The sequence below is a fragment of the Ursus americanus genome, chromosome 5, assembly GCF_024610735.1.
Source record: "Ursus americanus isolate L20-20 chromosome 5, mUrsAme1.1.p, whole genome shotgun sequence".
In the NCBI taxonomy this organism is placed as follows: domain Eukaryota; kingdom Metazoa; phylum Chordata; class Mammalia; order Carnivora; family Ursidae; genus Ursus; species Ursus americanus.
This window is the reverse complement of record NC_142131.1, coordinates 59,494,538-59,520,013: the sequence shown is the minus strand read 5'-3', so window position 1 is coordinate 59,520,013 and position 25,476 is coordinate 59,494,538. Positions and strand designations below refer to the sequence as shown.

General features: G+C 38.5%; 1 protein-coding gene across 3 annotated transcripts in view; it reads right to left on the bottom strand.

Annotated features, from left to right (window-relative positions):
• Nucleotides 1-5: 5 nt before the first annotated feature.
• AFF4 (ALF transcription elongation factor 4) overlaps nt 6-25,476 on the bottom strand; it is an 88,082-nt gene continuing 62,611 nt past the window's right edge. For all 3 annotated transcript variants that reach the window (XM_045794712.2, XM_045794711.2, XM_087862284.1), the window contains 13 exons: nt 25,044-25,081; nt 24,477-24,639; nt 22,885-23,802; nt 19,651-19,739; nt 18,843-19,083; nt 14,326-14,420; nt 13,649-13,712; nt 13,396-13,532; nt 13,065-13,136; nt 11,838-11,931; nt 10,745-10,788; nt 9,307-9,527; nt 6-5,824 (listed from right to left, as the gene is read on the bottom strand). In XM_045794712.2, the coding sequence (XP_045650668.1) occupies nt 5,697-5,824; nt 9,307-9,527; nt 10,745-10,788; nt 11,838-11,931; nt 13,065-13,136; nt 13,396-13,532; nt 13,649-13,712; nt 14,326-14,420; nt 18,843-19,083; nt 19,651-19,739; nt 22,885-23,802; nt 24,477-24,639; nt 25,044-25,081 (2,304 nt within the window). In that variant the 3' untranslated portion in view covers nt 6-5,696. The remainder of the gene's footprint in view (nt 5,825-9,306; nt 9,528-10,744; nt 10,789-11,837; nt 11,932-13,064; nt 13,137-13,395; nt 13,533-13,648; nt 13,713-14,325; nt 14,421-18,842; nt 19,084-19,650; nt 19,740-22,884; nt 23,803-24,476; nt 24,640-25,043; nt 25,082-25,476) is intronic.

Sequence of the window (25,476 nt, the reverse complement as noted above, 5' to 3'; positions counted from 1 at the left end):
AGAAGTTTAAAGAGCACAGTGTTTATAAACTTTAATACAGAAAATCTATTTGATATTTATTAAACTTAGTTTCTCCAGCTATGGTTTGGCATTATACAAAGCATCTTAATGACACAGTAGAGTTAAAAAGATCTTTACAAATTGAAATGTGATACCCTTGTCTCCAAATATTTTAATTGCCATAAATTTGTTTAAAAATACACATTAAACGCATGTTTGACACTCTAAACTTTCTATAATCTCAATACCACAAAATACATATAATATACTATACAGATGTGGAAAAATCTAGTTAGTATATAATACTTTGCTCACCATTAACAGCTGTATTATGTGAAATGCACATACTTAGAAATCCTAGCTTTTGAGCCCCAAAGTACCTCTGAAATTTTAATGTATTGCAACAAATAAAAATCACAGTATGTAACTGAAATTTTGGTTGAAAATGTCAGATGCCTAAATATTTTGGATAAAAGAAATATAAAACAAAGATGTGGATCATGTACAAAAACAAAGGCATCCTATCAGACACTAACAGTACCTTTCTGCAAAATCAACAAGGCTTTTAATTTATAGCGGCATTACTTCCCCTCCAAAACCCTCCCCAAATACCAAGCCATTATTCACCAAATAATTTTAATTTCAAATAAAAGGATTCGATAAATATAAAAGCATTTCCATCCTCCATACACAAAATTTCTTAAAACCATTCAAAATGGAGGCCAGACAGAAATTTTCATAACCGTGCTAACCAACCTCACATCTGGTCCTCAAAAGTAGTGCCTTTTCAGGCACTGCCAATTGGGCCAGCTCCGGCGGTGAGCCCCGCCCCACCCCACCCCACCCCACCCCCAGTACTGTTGAACGCTCATGTCAATGATTTGCCAGGTGTGTGCATAAATAAAGTTATAAAATGGGGACACTCTTGAACAGCAACAACAAACTCAACAGTATGGATAACCATGGCAGAGATTTGAAAGGCAGCATTTCCAAACAGATATTTTCCAGAGAGGAACATAGCAGGGAGAATATTCCAGTGGTTAAAAGCTGAAAAGAAACCCCACGTGGAAGCGGTAACAGGTGAAAAACTGCAGATTACTAGAATTTCTGGGTGGGAGCTTTTCTTCCCCATGCTCATTTAGAGAGCTTTTTTGTTTCTTTTTTAAGAATGGCAATTTATGCTTAGCCGAGCAACGGTGGCACGGAGAGGTCAATGCTGACATTCCTAAAGTCGACTTCATTACATAATGATTACTTTAGGCTGCTATTTCAGGATGCTTAACATCTAGAAGACTCGGCTTAGATTGAACCGTAATGCCTTATTCTGGGACCATACTCCATCAAAAGGAAGAGATTAAAGATATTTTTCCATTGCTTTTCTAGAGACAGTGACTTCTTTTTAATTAACCATGCAGTTCAAATGAATCGCACCTGCTTTACCTACTAGTAGTAACTTAATTCCTGTCACTTGCCAGCTTGGTTCTAAGGTCTAGAAGTCTAAACTGAGTTTCTCCATTACTGAGTATGTGAAAGATAAGCACGCAAAAAACATGACCAATGAATGGCCTCTTCCTCTACAGATTCCAAATCATTTGATACTTATCTCTTCTCTTTATTTTACTGAACAGCAACCTTAGATGTGCAGTGTTATTTCTTACTGGAAAAAAGTCTGCCTCTCCAACACATTAATACGTGAAACCAAAATGAAATCTGTGCTCCACATAATTAGGGAATATGGGTGATAGGAGTCTATATGGATGTGAAATGCTCTGCTTCCCAATTTACTTAGCTTAAAAAAAAAATCATCACAATCTGCCTAAAACAGTCATTCCCATTAGATGTTCCTGGGACCCAGAGGCAAACTCCTATAATTCAAAATACATAATGAGGCCATTTTATTCAATTAGCCACTGGAAAATTAAAACCCTTCCCACCCTGTAAGAGCCCTATTATACTACAGAAGGGCTCAAATATATTTTAAAAGTTAATTTACTACAAATCATAGTAATTAAGCTTTAACAATCTAAAAGGAATACACATTGCACCCCTGAACATTAATATTCAAGGTGTCAACAAGAAAGTGTCTTAGATCAATTTAATAAATAATGTGGAAATAGTTGCACTAAGCTAAAATACTAAACACACACATCTTTGACAAACTAATTTCATGTTTTCATACATACATACATATATATAAAGTGTGTATGTGTACATAATTTTAAAATCCAAAGCTGCATACCCTCACCCCTAGAAGAGTGCACAGTGTACCTCCCCTCTGCACAGTCAGGCATGGCGGGCTGGAGCGAGCACCGGCTGCGCCGAGCCTCCGGAGTGCTGCCAGCCTCCAGAACCACAGCCTTCCTTGCGAACAGGGGCCTTCCGCAGGCTCCTGCTTCCCAGTGCAAGCTCGCTCAGTGAAGATCATGCCCCAAAGTCTCTGTCATTAAATACAAAATGATGCTTGTCTGATTTAGCTGATTAAACCTTTCTTTAATAAAAAGAAACAAACAACAATTAAAAAAAAACAACAACAGTGAATCTAATAAAGCCACAAGTGAATGCAAAGTGCGGCCCGATGCCTCTGGACCCACCGTGGGAGAGCTAGCCGGGGCACAGGCATGTGCGGGCACGTGCACACATTCCTCTACGCTGCTTCTGCACTGGAGAATGACATCAGTGACGGTCAGCCTTCTCCACCGCTCAGCAACAACGGCTGAAGATTTAGCTGCAGTACTCACTGCTTACAGAGTTAGTTCTCGGCTACTTGCCCAGCAAAAGGTGGCACTGAGGCAAGAAACGGGCTGAATGCTCCCCAGCCAGACTGGACCCGGGCTGGACTGTGGCAGCTGAATCACTTGCAGGGGAGTGCTCCCCACAGCCCAGCCCAGGCTGGGCAAAACCACCACTTGACTACTTCATCCACTGTTCACCGGTCGCCTGTGAAGAGTCCGGTGGTGTAGGCTGCTGCCTCCTGGCATACAAGTGTGGTCTTAAAAAGCAGTCAACAGAGTGATTTTTTAAATAGTTGCTACTTCTATAATTAACTATATATTAAGTACAAGTCTCAGACGAAGTAAGTTTTTAGCCACTTGTCAAATTCAGTTTTAAATGGTTAGAGAACACTGAAGACACCTATTGAGGAAGGAGGAATGGTGGCCCATAAAGGGAGTCCAAAGTATGTGCTGGAGCAGATGAAGACACAGACAACTTTTGAGGAGATGGACACAGAGGAAAGGGAGTGGTGTTTCCACAGACTATGACATCGAAAATTCAACGATTTAGGACAGGATTTTGATCCATTGCCCATTACCACCTGGTGGGAAAATCCCTCCACAATGAAAAGCTTGAAAAATTCATTCCCAAAGAATTAACACAGTTTCAGAGAGAGAATTAACTTAGAACAGCACCATAAAACATGCAGGAAACTATGTTTTAACAAAATATCAGTGTGACCCCAGAAACAGTCCTGCTGCCTTTCAGGACACGACGAGATTAGAATACACTGGAACTCAGAGGTGCCCCACTGGCTGCTGTTGCTGCAAGCTTTATCCATTTCTAAGACATCCCTGCAAATTAAGGAATCGGAGGAAGAGCAATCAGAGGACAGGACATACATCTACTTGATTAACGGGCAAGTTTCTTACCGAAGAACTACCCTCATCACTGAGAAGTTGTCCTCTTAAGGAAAACTGTTCCTAAAACATACTAGTGAGAGTAAGTCAGAAAGATTTCAGAGGCAATTTCTCCAAGAGAAAACGGTTAAATTCAGTATAATTTCTAGATTCCAATCCCCAGAGACATGCAAAAACCACCTGAGGCACAGAACAGTTAAAAAGCTCTGTAAATATGAAGCCACAGGACGACGAAGGTTCACTAGCTTCAGAAATAAGCGTAAGAAAGACTCAAATACAAAGGATTCACTGCACCACTGGGCTTGGGAGATTTTCTATCCTTTCTTTCCCACTTCGAACCTTAGCAATCATCTATGAATAGCAGGGCAATCCTTTTTTCTGACTGGATGAATTCATTTTTGGAATGGGGAGAAGGACAAACACTTTTTTTGGAGCAGTCATTACCCAATCAGACTAAGCCACGTACCAAAGTGTTAGCTTTTCTGAAATAATTAATCTTTATGTGACCCTAAAGGAAGATTAAAAAACAAGGAGAATTTAACATTACTACTACCAAAGACCAACCATACTGGGTGATCTGGTCCTAGTGTAAAACTTCATCTGTAAACAATCCATAGAGTTTTCATTCAAAGGTAAGATTTAAGGCACACCAGACATGATAGGGGCACATGATAGGGGCATGACAGAGGGTACATTTCTCACCTTTGACTCCAATATGCGCCTTACACGGAAAGGTACTCTGATATCCAACTCTTCTAGAGCTGGCGGAAGCTCTACCCTTGTTCCCCTTCCCTTCCCAAGAGACCTAACATTGAACTAAATTAGGTACTTTTCTAGTGTGAATGTTCTGATCCCATCAGAAACATAAATCATTGGTGAGGGCCTTCATAATACAAAGGGAGTCAGTACAAGACAAGTTTAAAAGGAGACCATCATCTCTACCTCAGGCATGTAATTGTAAATCGTACAGCAAAAGCACACACAGCAAAGCTCCAGCTCATTCCTGCATCAGTCACTGCGTGCTCCCAACGGAGCATCACAATCTAGTGTGGCAAAAACATTTCACAAATAAGAATTCTGAAGAGAGCTTTAACCCTTCAAACATCATCACGGAAAGAGATACAGGCAGCAACCCTCAGGAGTTGGATCATCCTTTGTTCCACAGTAACTCACTGTTTCAATTAACCGTCAAATTATGAGCAACCAAAAAGAACACATGGTTTTAATAAAGTCCGTGAAGTTCAAGATTGTCCTTTTATGAAACCCTTCACATGATATCCTTCTCCTAGAAAGTTTGCCTGCCCTCTTTTGTAATGCATTAAATGCAAGCTATAGTCACCTTGTGATTGCTATAGTGTTATTAACGCACATTCACAGTTCTTGAAATAATGCATACCGAATCAGACACATTTCATCTTCTATCTGTAGAATGCCATCTTCTCATATTTAAATGATTTTTCATGTGTAGAAGAATATCCTTAATACTAAGCATAAGTTTTGCAATAAAATTGTAGTTAAGATTTAAAATAATACCAGGTAGTAGGTACAGAAAGAACACGTCCATATTTTAGATGAACCAACTCTTACCCTTAGAAGAGCTACCACAAAAAGACATTAGGTAACAAAGCTCCCCAAGCATATAAATAAAAACGCCTACCTTAAATTTACACTAAATGTTCACCAGAGCAAATTTATAGGCAGAAGTTTTAAACTAAGTTTTAAACTAGCCCCAATCTGGGAACTTAAAAAAATTAAAATAAATAGAATTTCAATTGATTAGTTATGAATCGCAATTGGAATTTCAATCTTATTACAGATCACTGAAACCGTCTTATCAATGTGCTGCAGATTTAAAAACATTTAAATAACTTTTCATATTGGGAATATTAAAGGGGTCAACTGACATCATGGCTTTGGGTTATAAATAACAACAACACATGAACCAGGGAGGAGAAAACCATTCCTCATTCTTAGTGTCGACTAGGTGGCATGTTATGGCAGTTTTCCTTCGTGATGTGACACAGTGTTGTGGAGAAAATCAGAGGCAACGAGAATGTGTTCAGTTCAAGATATTAGCTTGGCATCCTGGCGAAGCCAGTGCAGTCCCTGCCGGGTGTATCGAACTAGGTCTGTCATGATGCTCGCGTTAAAGATGAGAGGGCCCATCACTTTATCCAGTTCGGCAAAGAATTCTAGAAAACCAAAAACAGTCATTAAATGGTGTGCACATTCTCCTGCAATGCTGCTTTAACAGTTTTAAATGAGATTAAAAAACAGCAGTTACACAAAGTCAAAAACACACTCCCTCCTGCACTACAATGATGACTGTCCATATTTTAGACAAACCATCCCACAGTCTGTCTTTCAAGTTCCAGTATTTTCCCTAAGTCATGAAACGTTTCAAACAGACTGTATGGTTAAGAATAAAGTGCTATATATAAAAGCAGAATTCCGCTGATGGAAATGATCAATTGCTAGTATGCAGTACACTTTACTAAAATGGAGATAATGTACTACTTTGTACTATTACTCAAAACCATCTCTGTGTACTCTTTTTGTGTAAGAAGCAAGTGGTACAAAAAAAATTCTTTGCACAGTTCCCCAAAAGAGCTCCTGTGAGGTTAGACATTTATGGCAAACTTTCTGCTGTAATCAGATGCCATGCAACACTGATAAATCAAATCCCATGTTTTAGACAGTACAGTTTAAAAACATAAAGGATGTAAACGAAAGGATTCTTCCTATGTAAACAAATAAAGGCTGATCTGCATGTGAGGTGGGTGCATGGAAGAGAAGGAATGACAGTGTCCTAATGTTTGATCCTGATGCATTTTGGGAGAAGAGAGAGGGATGTAGGAGTCAGACAGAAAGACAGAAAGGAGAGTTTTTATACCTGTAGAGAAAAAGGGGTCATTCTCATGATAAACACCTCGGCCTACTCAAATAATTCAAGAAACAATCAAAGAGAAGAGGAGAAAAGGGTCTTCTTTACAGAATTCCAGATGATAAATGCAGATGTAATGTCAGACTAGAAAACTCCTGCTTCGTTTTTTTTTTGTTTTTGTTTTTTTTTTTAAGTAGGCTCCAATGTGGGATTTGGACTCACGACCCTAAGATCATGACCTGAGCTGAGATCAAGAGCCGGATGCTTAACCAACTGAGCCACCTAGGCGCCCTGAAAATTCCTATTTCCTAGTGGGGGAATAATGGATGTTAAGTAATGACCATCAGTGGGTGCTAAAACCTAAGTTAAAGTTTAATAGGGAATCTTACATCAAACTCAGTCAGGCTGAAACCACCTGAATTGTTATCAATGGTCAAATCCATATATCACTGAATAAGAGAGAATCATTAATTAAATGCCTCAATAACATCATATAATAGGAAATCTAAAGCACCACCTTTGAAACGTTATTTAAAATAATGAACTTGAATCTAATCAAGTCTCAAAATGTAACTATCAGTATTTGAAGGAAATAAGGGGGGCAGAGGAGCAAGCTAAATGATACCAAGAGGAAGGAATCAATCAAATCCATCAAAAGACTCATTTCCTCCTCAACATAAATGGCACAGTGCCCCACCCCCCAAAACACCAAAAACTGGAAGAAGGATACAGACTTGGGACACGGATGAAGGAATGTTTGGATCCTGTTAAAAGCAAAGAGTGAAGAGAAAAAAAGAGGCATGTTTGCAACAACAGGAAAACTGGATGATAGACGAGGTATTAGGTAATAGAAAGGAATTACTGTTAATTTTTGCGGCTGTGTTAAAGGCATGACAATCATGTTCCTGAAAAATCTTTGTCACTGAAGGATGCATACACCTAAGTATGTTCAGGGGAAATGCTTTAAATACTCAGGAGGGGAAAGAAAAGTATGATTCAGAGAGAGAGATATGAAACAAGAGTAGGAAAATTGTGTTGCTAGTTGAATGAAAGGTGCACAGGGGTCATTATGCCATTATCTTTCCTTTAGTCAACATTTGAAAAGTCCCACACAAAAAAGTAAAAATGGAAGTAGAAAGAAAATTTTAAAAAGGAAAAACAAGGCTAGAAAACCGGCATCAGGAAGAAAAATAGAAAGTAAAGCAGGAGTGATTTAATAAGAATTTCTGCTTTGTAATCTTTCCTGAGCAATAATGACAATATTTCAAATTTTAGGAAAGAACTGGGTTGTCAGAAACACTATTTTATGTTAGATGTTGGGGTTCCTATTCTACCTTTCTCCCACCATTATCCTTCTTTAGGGATAGGAATCTTTCATCTTCATCTGATTACCTGTTTATATTACAAATATTTATTTATTTATTTATTTATTTATTTATTTATTTATTTATTTATTTTTAAGATTTTATTTATTTGACAGAGAGAGAGAGACAGCCAGCGAGAGAGGGAACACAGGCAGGGGGAGTGGGAGAGGAAGAAGCAGGCTCATAGCGGAGGAGCCTGATGTGGGGCTCGATCCCACAATGCCGGGATCACGCCCTGAGCCGAAGGCAGACGCTTAACCACTGTGCCACCCAGGCGCCCCTATATTACAAATATTTAAATACGCTCTGTGAGAAAAGGACACTTGATTGACTAGTGTAGTCTTTCTCTACAAAGAGGCTACCTGAATAGCTGCCACACACACACATTTGCTAATAACAACTATGGAAATAAGATGGTATTTACATAGTACTTTTCCCCAGGGTCCTTTATTTACTTAGTTTTTAATTTAAAATCCGGTATAGTTGGGGCGCCCAGGTGGCTCAGTCAGTCAAGTGTCCGACTCTTGATTTCGGCTCAGGTCATGATCTCAGGGTCATGAGTTTGAGCCATGCTTCGGGCTCTGCACTGGAATTCTCTCTCTCCCCCCTCTCCCCTTCCTGCACTGCTTCGCGTGTGTGCACGTTCTTTAAAAAGATAAATAAAATAAAATCCAGTATAGTTAACATATAGCATTATATTTATTTCAGGTGTACAATATAGTGATTCTTCCCTGGGATCTTTAAATACTTTATAATTATCAATGTTCTTAGTTTGGGAGATAACAAACTTAAGGTACAAAACTTCAAATAACCTAATACTGAAGAACGCTAGAAACTGATTTATTTATTTTGTGATCTCCTTTATCACACAAGTTTTCCAATTCACCTAAAAATCCAGCATGAATGTGTGTTTTTTTTTTTAAGGTTTTATTTTTTTTTAGTACTCTCTACACCCAACATGGGGCTTAAACTCATGACCCCAAGACCAAGAGTCACACGCTCCTCCAACTGAGCCAGCCAGGTGCCCCTGAATGTGATTTCTTATCTATCAAACATCTCATATGTACAAGATGTCTGCATGTAATCCTATGCCTAAGCCAAATTTACTGTTAATCATCCTGAAATAGAACATGTATTTTATTACTTTTATAATTGGAGCTGTATTTAGTGTGTCAGAACAAAGGCACATATGTCCTAGAGCAAAAGCTATTGTTAGTATAGTGTGTGTCACTGGTACAGTGAAAGGTAACTTTGACCAAACTCAGTACATTCAGTATGACTGGTAAGCAATGGTGATTAGGAAACTCTTTACTATCAACTCTAGATTACATAATAAACTAAATGCAGATCAGACACTTATTTAACTAGATCATAAAAGCTCTTTTAACAATTTCATCCTTCAAAGTTTCTCCAGAGACCTTCATACCTTTTTGCTCTTTGGAAAGCTGCTCAGCTTGGTCCCAAATTTCCGTGGCATAGAGGAAGTTGGATGTAACTTGAACATAGCTGGCTGCCATCTGGTGGATCCTCTGTGGAATGGTCACCGAAGAACCACTTGCTGTAGCACTACTGGCCCCAGAAGAGTAATTTCCTGAATTGCCTGGCGACAGCTTTGGAGAAACAGGGGAAGGCATCCCAACAGCTTTGCTACACAAGAGAGAAACAGGAATCTTATTCATGAATATGGTGAACGTGATGAAACCAATGTTCTACTGGCTCTTCATCCATGAAGGCTTTTAAAATTTAAAGATTTTTTTTTTTAAACTAGAAGAGTTCCCTGAAAAGTACAATTTCTTCTAAGTACTTAGCTCACTAAAGCCCACGATGAATCCTCGTATCTGGACTCTTTGTTTTAATGAATGGTAAAAGAACAAAAGACAGCAAAGAAGTGAGGAAGTCACACACCTTGACAGCAGCAGTTCAAAGGCTTAGAAGGTAGGTCACCTCACTCCCAGCTCGACACACTTTCCATCTATTCTGGCAGGTAATTAGGTACTTTTCAAGTTGTTTTGCAGAAAGTTGGGAGGAATTTGCAATTTAACCAAGATTGTTGTGGTAGTAGATACGACTGTCTTATTTTGAACTCCATTATTTCTGGAACTTTCCTAGTTTAACCCAGTTATTCAAAGCTGACAAAGAGGAATAGCTTTTTCAATCAACTGCAATTATTTCAAGCTTCCTGTCAATTAAATATTTCTTAGGACACACATGTTGAAATCTGAGAGGTTCATTTCAGGAGTATTAAAATTTGTGGAAGTGCCCAAGACCATTAAAAAAAAGGAAAATGAAAAGTTGGAGAGACAAGTGATTTGTTATGAATATTTTTTTATCTTCGCTTCAGCACTATAAATTTGGTTACGAAAACACACAAGGGCAAAGAAAGTCAATTAACATAAAAATAATGACAGAACAGAAAAAATTACGAACAAAAGCTGTCAGGGTAATTTTCCTCCCTCTGGGGGGTGATGTGGATGGAGGAGAAACTACAATCATGCCCCTGTTATTAATTTCTCAAAGTGCCAAGACTTGAGTAAAATAAAGATAAGCTCACTGATAAAAACCCAACTAGCTGTACAAATTAAACTGTGAGAAGAACTGAGGTGCTGTCAAAAAACTCAGATTTCTACAGGTGAAATTCCTCTGTCTACTCCTTCTAAGACTGTGTTCATTATATTTTCAACTTAGTAAAAAATAAAGAGAAAAAATGAAAACTTTAAAAAATACTTTATTAGAGATGGTTTTAATTTTTTTTCCTTAAATGGTCATCTTTCCATTTCTGGAAGTTGGACCCTACCCATTCTGCTTATACACAAAAATTAATCATTTTGTCATAAAAAATATTTTATAGAATAAAATTTACCTACCTTCCCAAGCCAGGTGATGGTGCTTGAGAATTATTGTAAGAATTCTGTGGAAAAAATAAAATATACGTAATTTTAAAAACACTACTTCTGAAGTACTATATTCAAAAGCACACAGGACCAGACCCACTCCTCAAGAAGCTTTACACATTTAAGAACCTAAAATAGAAACACAGGAGTGAGAGAGTATGTGTGTGTGGAAATGTGCAATACAAAGACCCTATTTAGGTCAGCTGGGAGTTCTGGAAGACTTTTTTTTTTTTTTTTAATTTTTAATTTTTTTTTTTAAAGATTTTATTTATTTATTTGACAGAGAGAGAGAGACAGCCAGCGAGAGAGGGAACACAAGCAGGGGAAGTGCGAGAGGAAGAAGCAGGCTCCCAGCGGAGAAGCCTGATGTGGGGCTTGATCTCAGGACTCTGGGATCACACCCTGAGCCAAAGGCAGATGCTTAACGACTGCGCCACCCAGGCGCCCCGAGGTCTGGAAGACTTAAATGGAAGGACGAAGAATGAAGAATGCTCAGAAAGACAAGTGGTGAGTCATACTATGTATGAAGGCTGTGAACGGATGTGACCCATACGCTTTCCCTGGAGCAGAGGTTTAGGTAAGGAACAAGAGAAAGAGACCTCGATGACTTGAGGTCAGGGTAAGAAGCTTAGACTTGACCTGGCAAGCGACAGTACGCTACTGAAGGGTTCGAACTCAGAACCAGGGCAGGATTTTAAGGAGATTTATGTGGTGGTGTGAGGGAAAAACATAGACATTTCAGGAAACTAATTTAACAGTCTAGGGGAGGGTGGTAGTGAAAACACAGGGCCATCTGCGAAGTAGAAACTAGGTCTCCTGATAGAAAGAGGCTACATCTACTGAAATATTCGTAAGAGCTACTGTATGTGGATACACAGATTCTACAATCAGATACATGTACATTTAAAAACTTTCCAAGAAATTTCAAACCTATTTAAAAGTTCAGCAACAGTAGGCTCCCCACTTGCTGTGGCAGGCAAAACAGGAAGAGGCACTTGTGGGGCTGGGGCAGGAGAGGACAAATCTTGTCTCCTAGGACAGGGACCTTCCTCTTTTCTACACTTACCTTCAGGTGCTCCGTCAATGTCTTTGAGTACTTCAGAGCATTTTCTTTCTTCAGTTTAAACAGCCTCAGGTACAGCAAAGACTGGCATCGCAGGCTGGCCAACAGAAAAGGACAGCTTATTTACCAGCACAGCAGACTCTGGCCACACCCGCACAGACAACTTTGGTATTGTGCAAGAGTACAGGACCGGCTCATGTGAACAGACCATGGCGTAAGGTCAACGACACTCACCCTCAGGCAAAACTGGAAGATGTGTTCTGATTATGGTACACCCCCAAAGGAGGGGAAGAGACTTAGGACTAGTCTTGTATTTGTTGACCATAAACCTCACTCACAAGACACCAACATGTCATTATAACATATGCATTCAAAGAAATCACTGAGGAGCAGAATCTCTAGATCAAATTATAAGTATCTAAAATCCAACAACAAAAACTAGGAAACTCAACTATGCATAGTACAACTCTGAGGCAACACATGGGAGCCTTACTATAGCTGACAAAAGCCTTACATGGTCGCCACTGCCTACCTCTTCAGTCACTCACTTCTCCCTGGTCTTCCCTACAGTTCCTTTAGTTCCTTGACAGTTCCCAGTTTCTTTCCACCACCCAGCCTTTGCACATAGTCCCTCTATCTGAAGGCCAGGTGTCTCTACACTCTACTCTCTTACAGTTATTATACTTTTCTTTCAAAGTACTGAATTCATATACTTGTGTGACGATTTGATTAACTTGGGTCTCTTTACACTAGATACTAGATTCCATGACAAAAAAGACCACTGTCAGTTTATCCACAGCTACATTCCTACTTGTTAAAGCCAGTGCCAGGTAAAGTAAATACTTCTAACAAACAATCTAATAATAGCTCCCTGGGACCAAGCCAACAAGCCACAATCTTTATTCTGAATAAGCTAACATTTGCTCCCTAAGGAAAGGTATAGGATATGTGAATAAGGAGAGAGGATGCCAAAAGAGCCTGGAAAAGGGACCATGTGAGAAATGGGGAGTTCTACAGTCAGTCCTACTCTACCAAGGCTTTTGCCAAGAGCGCAATGGATCAGAGACAGACAACAACTAAAAATCTTTTAGTAGGAATTTTGACTTATTTTCTACTTTTATGCCTGGGTTATGAAAGGTCGATTCAGGGATAGCTTTCAGAAGGGCAGGAACAGCATAATTTCTTAGGGAACAGCCTGTCATCTAGCAGAGGCTGGAACACAACACTTACCAAAGTACCGTGAGCCTCTTATCTGCAGCTGTAGCATCAGGGGCCAAGTAGTTCTTTAGCTTCATCGTGTATCTGTGAGTTACAGCAACAAGCAAATGACACAAAACACGCTACTTCATCTTGATCTTAGGGCTTCCTTAGTCCTCAGAACATTAGAACCCCACCTAAACCAAGGCAAAAATACCCCCCCCGAAGTATCTAGTTCTCATCCCAGGACAATGAAGGATTACGATTCTCCACAGCTTTACTGTATACAGCCTATCGGCCCCTTCCTACATGAACCAAAGAAGTAATCATGCCAATGATGTGGCAGCCGAGTTTTCCCACTTACTTGATGAGCTCCACTGTCTCGGAATACATAGGGAATGGGGATTTGGATTCCTGAGCATTTTTCTCTAACGCATTCCCACATTCAATGAAAGATACCACAGCATCAAGATAGTATACAGCTTTCTCAAACCTATCAGACTGAAGAAAGGAGAATAAAGGTAATGAGAGATACACTGAGGTACTATGGAAACAAACAATAAATGAAAACTTAAGTTAATTTGATTAAATAAATAAATGTGAGAATGTTTACATACCAATGCATCGGCATTGTGCTTTAGCTTTTTCGCTTCTTGTAAATAATGGTCTGCTGAATAATTTCTGCAATGTAAATTTTTATAGTAAATAGTAATTATTTTCATAAGATATTACTTGTTCATTTCAGTCTCTAGAATCCCTCAGTTTTCATGTCCTCAAGTAAAGAAAATGACCCATTACAAAACATTCAGTTCCAGGTTTTTTGACAAATGTTTTTATTGGGTTAAGAGCATAAATTGTGTTGGCCAACTCATGGCAAATTTTCTACTTAGGAAAATAGAAATCAAGCTCCCTAGTATTAAATGCTAATTTCCCCAAGTTGTTTGAAAGATTTGGAATAAATGGAATGTGGGTAAGAGAAGTAACCTTTTAACAAAATGGAGGAAAAAGCCAACACTGCTCTCATTTAAGAAAGCGCCCATGTTCCACAGTGGTACCAGCAGCAGTCAAGGTTCTACTTGGAGGTACATTACTCACATCCCCTAGGGGTCATGGAGTTCAGTTAAAAGGAACAATACCTGGACTAGTAGTGTGCCTTTCAAATTAAAATATGAACGTTCCACGTAGCACAACACAAGTATGAATTCTTCTGGTCAGTGACAGGGAATTTACATGAGTTTCTTATATGCTGACTGGAATGATTTCTCCAATGCATAAAAAAAACCACTTCTCTCACCTGTCGTCAAAGGCAAGCTTTGTTCTCCGAGGCTTAGAAGCATCAGGAGTTGGTGTAGATGAAGGACAGTTAGAGGAGCTATTTGGCGCCTTTTCCTGACCAAAAAAAAATATATAATGTTGAAAATAAAATGTTGCAGAAGTATGTTGAAAATTCTGAGGTGATTAAAATCTGAAAGTATCTTTTGAGCCACTAGTAGAAAGGAAACATTGCACTGCCTTTAGTAATTAACTTCCTTGTTACAAGGTATTTAAATTTCAGGGGAGCCTGGGTGGCTCAGTTGTTAAGTGTCTGCCTTCGGCTCAGGGCGTGATCCCAGCGTTATGGGATCGAGCCCCACATCAGGCTCCTCCGCTGAGAGCCTGCTTCTCCCTCTCCCACTCCCCCTGCTTGTGTTCCCTCTCTTGCTGGCTGTCTCTCTCAAATAAATAATAAATAAAATCTTAAAACAAAAACAAAAAACCCCAAGATATTTAAATTTCAGAATGTAAAAGCCCTTTTTTTATAGAATGGGTCCACTTTATATAACCAAAGATATTCATTCTGATAGCAGAGGTCTACTATGTACCAGGCGCTGAACTAGACACTAGTTAAAACATAAGAAAGACACAAACCTATTGTGAGAATAGGAGTACTGCTTAAGACAAAATTTACTGATAATTACTGGTCAATGAAAACAGCAATAATAAGATCTAACACTTACTATGTGCTTACTACTTAACCAGGCACTAAGTTAACTAAGTAGATAGCACAGTCATTAATCCTTCCACAACTCTACAGAATGTATACTGTTTTGGGGACAGAATAAAAAGCAATGTCAAGAGGGTAACTCACCCAATTTCAAACAGCTTTTAAGTGGCATTCCTGAAATTTGGATTTTAAATCCAGATCTGTCACATTTTAAAAGGTTAGCCACTTTCTTAAACTTTATTCTACTACCTATCAACATAGCCCTTTATGTGGGGACTGTGAGCCTACCTCCCCAACTGCTTCCCACATTTTTCCACAATAAAACACCGTAAGTAAGCAGAATTTATCCTATGAATGCATGTTTCAACATATATAATTTTACTGCTTGTGCTTAAGAATCTACTGAAAAGGAACCATAAACCATTTCTTTTCTTAAATGATAACAGCTTTTCAGTTCTACACAATACGGCTTACCTCAAGGAATGAAAATAAAGGCCCTGGGATTTGAGAAAATACTATGCTCTTCATGGTAAAGTTCACGTGTTTCTGAAATTGCTTCCTGCATATTATGATGGAATGTACCATTAGTAGGCCAGCTTTCCCTCTACGTTTTGTAAGTACTTACACGATTGCCTAAGTTTAGATTTACTGAAGGAAAACTGAAGTTAATAAAATATATTCAAAAACTGTCTACGTATTAACACACTTTTCTTATATAAAAATTATATGCATGGGACATGTAAAATCACTGTGTGGTGAAGGAGGTTAACTAAAATTACTGTAGTGGTCATTTCACAGTATATACATATATTGAATCATGGTGTGCACCTGAAACTAATATTTTATATATCAAGTATATCTCAATTAAAAAAGAACTGGCAAAACTAAAAGAAGAAAGACAAATCCTGTATGTTCGTGGAAAAATGAACAAGAGAACAAAGTGACCAAAAATACCAGCATAAAGAAGGTTTGAAAACATGATTAATCTAACTGCATTACACAGATTCCCTGTGTAACATATACGCAGAATACACAGTCTTTTCTAGCAAATACAGAACATAATGAAAATCTACCATATACTATACTCTCATAAAGCAAATCTTAACAAATTTCAAAAGACTGCTACCATGCAGATTACTTTCCAGCCCTAATGCAATTAAGGAAGAAACACTAATCAGAAGACAACTAGCAGGGACACCTGGGTGGCACAGTGGTTAAGCGTCTGCCTTCGGCTCAGGGCGTGATCCCGGCATTATGGGATCGAGCCCCACATCAGGCTCCTCTGCTATGAGCCTGCTTCTTCCTCTCCCACTCCCCCTGCTTGTGTTCCCTCTCTCGCTGGCTGTCTCTGTCGAATAAATAAATAAAATCTTAAAAAAAAAAAAAAAAAAGAACACAACTAGCAAATCTCAGTATGTTTGGAAATTGACTAACATGCTGTTAAATAAACCCCTGGGTCAAAGATAAAATCACCCACACCACATCTTCTAGGATGTACGTAAGCAATATTTAGAGGAAATTATAGAGCCTAACTGCTTATATTTGAGAAAGAAAAAAGGCTTAAAAACTAATTTAAAAATTAATGAGCTATATTCGTTTCTAAAAGTCAGTAAACAGAACAGCAAAGCAAAAGGAAAGAATAAGAAAGACTATAAATTAATGAAATAGAAAACAAAAATAAACCACAAAGAATCAACAAAACAGCCTATTTTTTGAAAAGACAAGTAAAATAAGCCTCTGATGAGACTGATCAAGTAAAAAGAGAAATGGAAGAGAATATTAAGAACAAAAGGGGAACATAAGTAGAGATGTTACAGATATCAAAAGCATAATGAGAGACTGTAATGAACAACTTTATGCCAACATATTTCAAATATTTGATAATATGAGCAAGTATGGAGAAAAACATAAAATAAAAATTATATGTAATTTTGGTTTTCCATTTTATCTAATTTTCCTTTAGCTAAAATAAGAAAAAGCATATTTTCCAACTAAATTATAGATTCTTCTTTAATAAACCCATATGTAATTGCCTAAATTGGAAATTGCCAAGACTAACATTAGCGATTTTGACAACTGTTGAAAGCCCCAAGATCTTGAAATCAAAGTGATCAGGGCCTATATTTTATAATCTGTCAATAACAGAGTACCAAATAACTACATTTGATCCAACAAATATTTCCTGATTACCCAGTAAGCTAAACAATGGAGAAAACACTGTAAACAAGATATAAATCCCTGCTTTCAAGGACCTGACAAACCAATAAAGAAACACAGTTTTACCTATGAGATCACAAACCAAATGAACAGGTGAGCTCACTTAAAGAATACATTTGAAAAGGGGGGGGGCGCCTGGGTCACTCAGTTAGGCTTCTGACTCTTGATTTCGTCCTGGGTCATGATCTTGGAGTCGTGGGATCAAGCCCTGCATCGGGCTCTGTGCTCAGCGGGAAGTTTGCCTGAAATTCTCCCCCTGCCCCAACTCGGGCATACACACGCTCTCTCTGTGTCAAATAAATAAATAAATAAATAAATAAAATCTTAAAATAAATAAATAAATAAATAAATAAATAAATAAATAAATATTTATTTGAGAGAGAGAGAGCGAGCGAGCATGCAAGCATGGGGAATGGCAGGCAGAGGGAGAGGGAAAGGGAGAAGCAGGCTCCCCGCTGAGCAGGGAGCCTGATATGGGGCTCGATCCCAGGACCCTGGGATCATGACCTGAGCTGAAGACAGACGTTTAACCGACTGAGCCACCCAGACATCCCCAAATAAATAAATCTTTAAAAAAAAGAGAGAGAGAGAGAGAATAGCGAGAGGTTTCAAGAAATAAGCATTCAGGCCTCAAATCCTACAGGTGAAGTATGGAAAATGGAGAAAGAGCCAGTTAGCAGGTAGACACAGAACTGGGACGGTGAAGGAGGCCAAGAAGATACTCAGGTTCCTTAAGGACGCTAGGACTCTCTGAACTACTACGGAAGGGTGTCCACCTGGAGAAAAAGCCATCTGTATAACTCAATTTGAGCTGTTGTTCACAATTAAAATCACCTCAATTTTAAAGACTTAATTAAATTGCCACATTTAATAAGCATGAGTAACTACTTTTAATGGTCAATTTTTTCAACTCTCAAACTTTCGCTTACCCAGTCACAAACAGCAATCCAGTGAATTATATTCTTAAAAACCTAGGTATTTTCTTAATTTTATCAGAGTTTGCTCCCAATCAAAAGAGTTTAGAAAATAATGCAAATAACCTGGTAAATAAAGTGAGGGTGAAAGTCTAATAAAGTACAGCCTTGAAAAAGCTTCTATGCTCCGTGTCTCCATCCATGAACACGAAGAATATTCCCCTATGTTATGATCATGCTCTAAGAATAGTTTCGGTACTAGCCCAGGTAAACAATTTTCTCTTCTTCATGAAGCAAAGCCAAATTGGTTGCTTTATCACTTTATGTAATATACTTGCTTGTAAAATCTAATTCTAAAAAAATCCAAAGCCAATTTCAAACCACAGACAACTCAATCATAAGGACTGGAGCAATTTATAATTAGATCATAATTGACTACTTTCTTCCAAAACCAACTTTTTCAATTATAGGTTTCTGTCTTAATTAATACGCATGTGGCCAGGTGAGTACTGCTTTCATGGTCTCAGATCAACTGTATACGTTTATTATCAAGATTATGACATTTTGAGAGTAAAAATGCACAAGTCTATAAATTTAATGAGACATTTACAAGATCGTCAAAGCACAATGTCACCTTAGACAAGTCCTATGGCAATGAGACTGCTTTTCAAAAGGCTCAGACCCGCAATGCCTTACCTTGACCTCCTTAGAGCTACTGGAAGTCTTCCCTTCAGTCTTCTTCTGCTTTGATGTGGAGGAACTGTTTTTGCTGCTGCCACTATTCTCCTTGTTGCTATTATTACTTGACTTTAAAGACGACGACTGACTAATCGTCCTCTTCCGAGAGCCATGCTCTGTTTTTGGATCTTTTGAAGGAACAGGCCCCGCGGGAGAAGGCAACAAATCCTTTTCTTTTGCAGTACTTTGCTTAGATGACCTGCCAAATCAAACAAATGCCTTCATTTCTCTAACACAGTCATATGGGGTGATGGGTTTTTTTCTATTTCCCTCTGTTTTCAAGACAAATTTGTTTCTCCCTATTTGAGTATTAGGACACATGATTTATATAAAACAAAATAAGAGTGTACATTTCATGAGGACAGGCATCTTACCAGTTTTCCACCTTCTGGCTGTATGTATACACAGTGCCTAAATGTTGGCCTGCCACACAAGTATTCAATAAATACTGGTTACATAAATGAGAAGATGAATGATGAAGATATGAAGTTCCTAAGTTAGAAACTGGTCTTTGCCAGATATAGGTTAAGTTTATACTCAACCCCACTCCACCACAGAAAGAAGAAAGGAAGAAGAGGCTGAATCTCAAAAACTTGCCATTGCAATTAGCTAACAGCAAAAGCTCCCACTAGTTGGTATATGTACACGTATACATGGATATGACATATACTCACTGAAAGGAATATTCTAAGAGCACATTAGAAAGTACCCAATGGCAAATGACATACACATATTAGCACACATATAATATGTTTTGGGGACGTACTCTCTGTTGCTGGATGGCTTGTGACCTGCCGAATTCTTGTCCTCTGTTTTGGGTTTCTTGCTGTCATTGGCTCGGGTATCATCTTCGTTCTGGATGAAAAATAGAAAAAAGCAACTACTACATTTGATTTTTATTCATCTAATTTCAGTTTCCAGGAGGAGTCACCCTCAAATAGCAAGATAAATGTGAAGTGAAAGAATTCATTTAAACAATGTTCGGTGAACTTAATTTCAAGGCTGAGAAGAAGTCTCCTATTTTAGATAAACAGAGCCCAAACACTGAAACATATTTCCTACAGTCTTTTAGGTGACATCTTTTCACCCTAATGATTTGGCGGGGGTGTGTGTGTGTGAAATTATAATTAAGATATAATTCACATATGATAAAATCCACTATTTAAAAGTTCACAATTCAATGACTTTTAGTATATTCACAGAGGTATGTACAACCATTACCACAATTCTAGAACATTCTCATCATCTCAAAGACACCCTGGACCCTTCAGCAGGCATTCCCCTCATTGCCTCCACCCCAGACTCTAGTAATCACTAATCTATATATTTGGTCTTTATGGATCTGTCTCTTCTAGACATTCCTTTTTTTTTTTTTTTTTTTTTAGATTTTATTTCTTTATTTGACACAGAGAGACAGCCAGCTAGAAAGGGAACGCAAGCAGGGAGAGTGGGAGAGGAAGAAGCAGGCTCCTAGCGGAGGAGCCCGATGCAGGGCTCGATCCCAGGACCCTGGGATCACGCCCTGAGCCAAAGGCAGACACTCAACGACTGAGCCACCCGGGTGCCCCTCTTCTAGACATTCCATATAAATGAAATCACATTTGTGGCCTTTGGCGTCTGGTTCTCTTCACTTAGTATAATATTTTTCAGGTTGTATCGGGATTTCATTCGTGGTTATATAGCTGAATATATTCCATTGTGTGTCTATAATACATTTTATTTATCCATTCATCAGTTAATGACCATATGGGTTGTCTCCACTTTTTGGCTAATAATGCTGGTGTGAACATTTAAGTGTAAGTCTTTGTGTAGACATATTTTCATTTCTCTTGGGTATATACCTAAGTGGAATGGTGTGGAATTGCTGGGTCATACAGTAGCACTGTGTTTAACTTTCTGAAGAACTGTCATTACTGCATTCCAAAGAGGCTACATATCATTTAATATTCCCACTGGCACTGTATGAAAATTCTAACTCCTCCACAACTTCACCAATACTTGTTACTGTCCATATTTTTTATCATAGCCAAGCTTAATGATTGTGAGAAACTCTTTTTGCTGCAACAAAAGCTGTGAGCCCGTCTACAGTTGCCAAAGCTACTTTCCTGACTGATTCCAAGTTTTCCCATTGCTTTAACTATCAGGGCCCAAGAATCCAAAACATTCTGCCATAACAAAAGAATCTGTTCCCTACACAAATGATTCCAAGTGGACACATAAAAAGATGAGACAAAAGAATCTACATCCTTCATTACCCTTGGCTGAGACTCCTCTCAGTACCATCTGCTTTATCTTCAAGAACTGTTCCTGACACTTAATTTTACCAAAGCCATGAATCTCAAAACTCATTACCAAGTTTCTGGACTTGATTCTGATTTTATAAAATCAAAATCTGACTTACACGCGTTGACATAAAAAACTTGGGAGGAATAAAACATGCCAATGAGGAGCAGGGGAGGGGTGTGGTGCACTTCTTTCAGAAGAAGGGGATTTTCTATAGTAAGTTATATATATTGTAGAATTTAAAAGAAAAGAGTGAAAGGGCAGTCTTGTATTTCTATGTTATATAACATCTCACAAAGAACACGCAGTACTTTTCAAGCACAAAAGGACCAATTCTTAATTCCGTAAGCACTTTAGTTTTCTGAAGAGCAGAGTCCATCATATATAAGCTCTTACTTCATGGAATTCTATGAATTAAATCTCAAACAAAGACCAGCAATCTGAGGTTGTAACTCTATAGCGGCCAGCAGCCCTAAATTTACCATTCGAAAAAGCTTCCCTATACTACAATAATGGAAACTCATTAGCTATAGCACCGAAAGTAGTAAGCTTCAGTTTTCTATAAATTCAAAATTTTAAATAGCTTCTATTTTTGAAGAGTCAAAAAAAAAAAAAAAAAGAGGGTACTATTCTAGTTTGTCCAAATACACATCATTGTCTGCACACTGTACTGTGGTCTCAAGAAAAAGAGGAAAGACCTCCAGCTCGCTTCATTTTAAGAAAATGCTTTATTCTTCCTATCCTTTGATGGGAGATTCTCAAGGTCAGGTGGGATTGGGGTTTTGCTCTCAGTCCACCTGGTACAACCATTCTGGTACCTATCTGTCCACCTGCTCACCTCTTTGGTCTTATACAATCATATTCACACATATGTATCGATAAGGAGAAATCATACTGTTCTTCAGTACAAATCATTAAAATTTACTTTCCCCTAAAAATTTCTCAATAGAGCTGAAAGATCAAGCTTTTTTCCCCAAAGAATCTCTGTCTATACACATAAGTTGTTCAGCTCTTTTCACTGTATGTCCTTATTCTCCAATCATAGACATTTGTGGGTTTTCACATCTCTTGGGTCTAAAAAAGGCTGACCTTCAATATATACCAAGCTTCACCTGTAAATCCAAATTATCCCAGACGAATTTAAAGACAAGAGCTGGCCATGTGTGAGCAGATGTGTTTAGTTCTGAACTTGCAGACATGGGTGTTCGAAAAGGGAAAAAAGCTGGGGACAGACAGGTACAGAGGACTGGTGAAGTTCCTAAGGATGTGTCAAAACTGGTGAGTCAGTCTGGAAGCTGGAATTAGCAATTTAAAAAGTGTGACTTGGTCTGGGCATAAAAGAAGGGAGTATTAAAGACTGTGACGACCTGGAGAATACACAGCCCAACTAAAGACATTCAAAATCAAAATGTTTAAGAATGTCGTGAAGGCCAGTTTGCAGTCTCTGCTTCACTCTCACCTCCACCCTGGCCAGCACACAGGCTAAACAGAAGCGTTGGCTCATTTCTTACTGGATTAGAGACGAAAGGAGACAGGCAGAGACTCAGTGGTCCTCAAGAGACTGTTCGGTCTGTACCCTCCTCTGGGTCTTGGGTTCACCCTCTATTTTCTCTCATAGCTATGATTCAACCAGGTATTTTCTGGCTTACTGAGATTTCCACTGCATTTCAGATTCTGATGTTTAAAAGAAACAAAACAACAAGAACTCTTTACAAACCTTATGTTTCCTCTTGCCTTTGTTGGAAACTTTTTCTGAGGCTTGTTTCTGAGCCTCTCTTGTGTGCTTTTCTGGCACATTTTTCTTTTCCCCCTTGGGTGGCTCTGTTTCTTTGTAAGGCTTTCCTGGTATTCTGGTCAAGAGATTCAGGTCAATCTTCACAATAAGTGGATACCTGTCATCAGGCTCACTGAGGGGTGAAAGAAGTTCCTTCTCTTCCATAGGAGAGAACATTCGTTGCCGAAAAAAGCTATCTTCTTCCTCCACTGAGGAGGGTTTCACGGGAGTCCTGTTACTCTCAGGGTACTTGGGAGTTTGTGAGGAAGGAGGAAGGCTCTCGCTTTCATCCGAATCTGAGGATGAGGTATCTGTTTCTATGATTTCCCTTGATTTCTGGGAAGATTTACTTGTTGACTTGTATTTCTTTTTCTCTGCAGAAGGTCGAGGGGAAGATTTGGACTCCTTTTTAATATTGGGTTTCCTTGAGCCTTTGGTGGCTGCTTTGTGTCTGCTGGAGGGCATGCTGGTAGCCATGTCTACAGGGGTTTCGCTTTCTATCTTCAGGCCTCCCCGGGGCTCTTCAGCAGCTGCCTTCTCAGCCTTTTTGGGTTGTTTTTTGCCTACAGTTCTCCTCTGTGTTGTGCTGTCACTCTGTGCAGGGGACTTCTGCCTCCCTCGCCCACTTTCTGATCCCTTTTGTACAGTTTTGGAGTCACGTCCAGGAGTAGCAGAACTCGTTTCTTTAGGTCCGCCTGGATCAGTGTAGCTATTCCCGGTGCCCTGTTCTCGGCCTTCCTTTTTATAGCCTTGAGATGATGGGATGTTACTGTCCACAGAAGAAGCTGGTGACACTTTATGTGGGTTCACTTTATTCAACCAATTATCAAGTTGCCATTTGTTTGTTGGTGGTGGTTCAGGCTGAAAAACAGAGAAATAAATATTCTTTTGTCAACACTGAAGTTTTCTCCCTCCTTAACAATCTCAAGGAAGAGGAAAAAGCAAAACATCTAAGACCACAAAGGCATTTGTTGTTCACAGTTCTGTTTGAACAAAATAAAGCAAAGGGCTGAATATTGATTATCAGAGCTCTCATCACTTGAATGAGAAGATAAGCTTGAAGTTACATATGGCCTTTAAACATTCAAGATTCCTGTCAGGAACCCAACCTCAAAGGTAAAATTACAAATGACCATGGGGTATATTTAATTCCAAAAAGTAATCAAGTGATGCAGGTACTGATAGAGATTTTTAACCATATTTTATCAACCCACAATAAAATTATACAATATAAGACTCTTTTTATTCACAATAACTACATAACATGAATTACCATGCTGAGATATAACAAGAAAGCCCAAACTAAACCAATCCAATATTTCAGGGACCTGAAATATGACCTCAAGTAACTCCTAATCTAGACTGAATGTCTGTTCAAACAACAAGAAAACTGAAGTATCTAAGTTTCCTCCAAGATACACAGTTCAATTTCTTAACCTTCTTTCCCTTCACCATTTATATTTAAAACAGGTCTTAACTGGCCATCACCAGGGGCGATAAGAGACCTATGGAAGGTACCCCTGGCTCCCTCTCACCTCAGGAGATGCACTCTGGGATGGCTCATTGGCCTCACTGTCACTGGAGCTACTTTCACTCTCTGAGTCAGATCCAGAGCTGCTTTCAGATCCACTGTGGCTGCTAGAATCATCCCTGGAGTTATCAGCTCCTTCACTATTATGGTGTGAAGGTTCAGAGTTACTAAAAAGAGAGAAAACATAAAAATGACCAAAAGTTTTTTTTTTTTTACAGTGACAGCAGGAAAACACCCAGATCTGACAACAAACTTTATTTAAAATGTTTACTGTTTGTTATGCTGTTACAGTTCTATGAATCCAGAATGTCATTTATAAATGAAATACTTCCTTAAAAGTTTCTAATATGCTGCTCAGACATTAGCACTTACCTTTTAAAAACAGTTCTACGTGTAATTTACATACCACAGAATTCACCCATGTTAAGTGATTAATTCAATGATTTTTAGTTAATTTACAAGGTTGTACAATCACCATTATAGTATTTATAAGGTCGATTATTATATTACTACAATGCTATCAGGTGAACCCCACCCCTCCAAATAAAACAAGAAATAAAAGGATGCATACCTTCCTGGTGTACTCCTTGGCATTGTCTTATCACAATCCTAAAAGTAAAACATGAGAGGAAATGTGAATGAATAAACAAGACTCTATCTGCTTAATGTGAACAATATTTGAATTCTTAATAGAACATTACCAGCTCTAATGTATGCATCAATGTTTAACACTTAGGACACACCATTGTTACCTAAAGAATAACTAACTGCCAGTATAAGATGGAAAGCTCTGTTAAACGTTCTTCTTGTGAACAATCTCACGTGTCATGAGTATATTCTGATCCATGATAAGTTGTAAGGAAAAGCCAATTTTTAAAAAAAGGAGGTTTAAAGACACAGCAGAACATGACAACATTCCACTGTCAGAAAGTAGTAAGGAACTTATTTTAATAAATGAATCATATCTATCATTTAATTCTAATGCTTATAAAATACAATGCAAA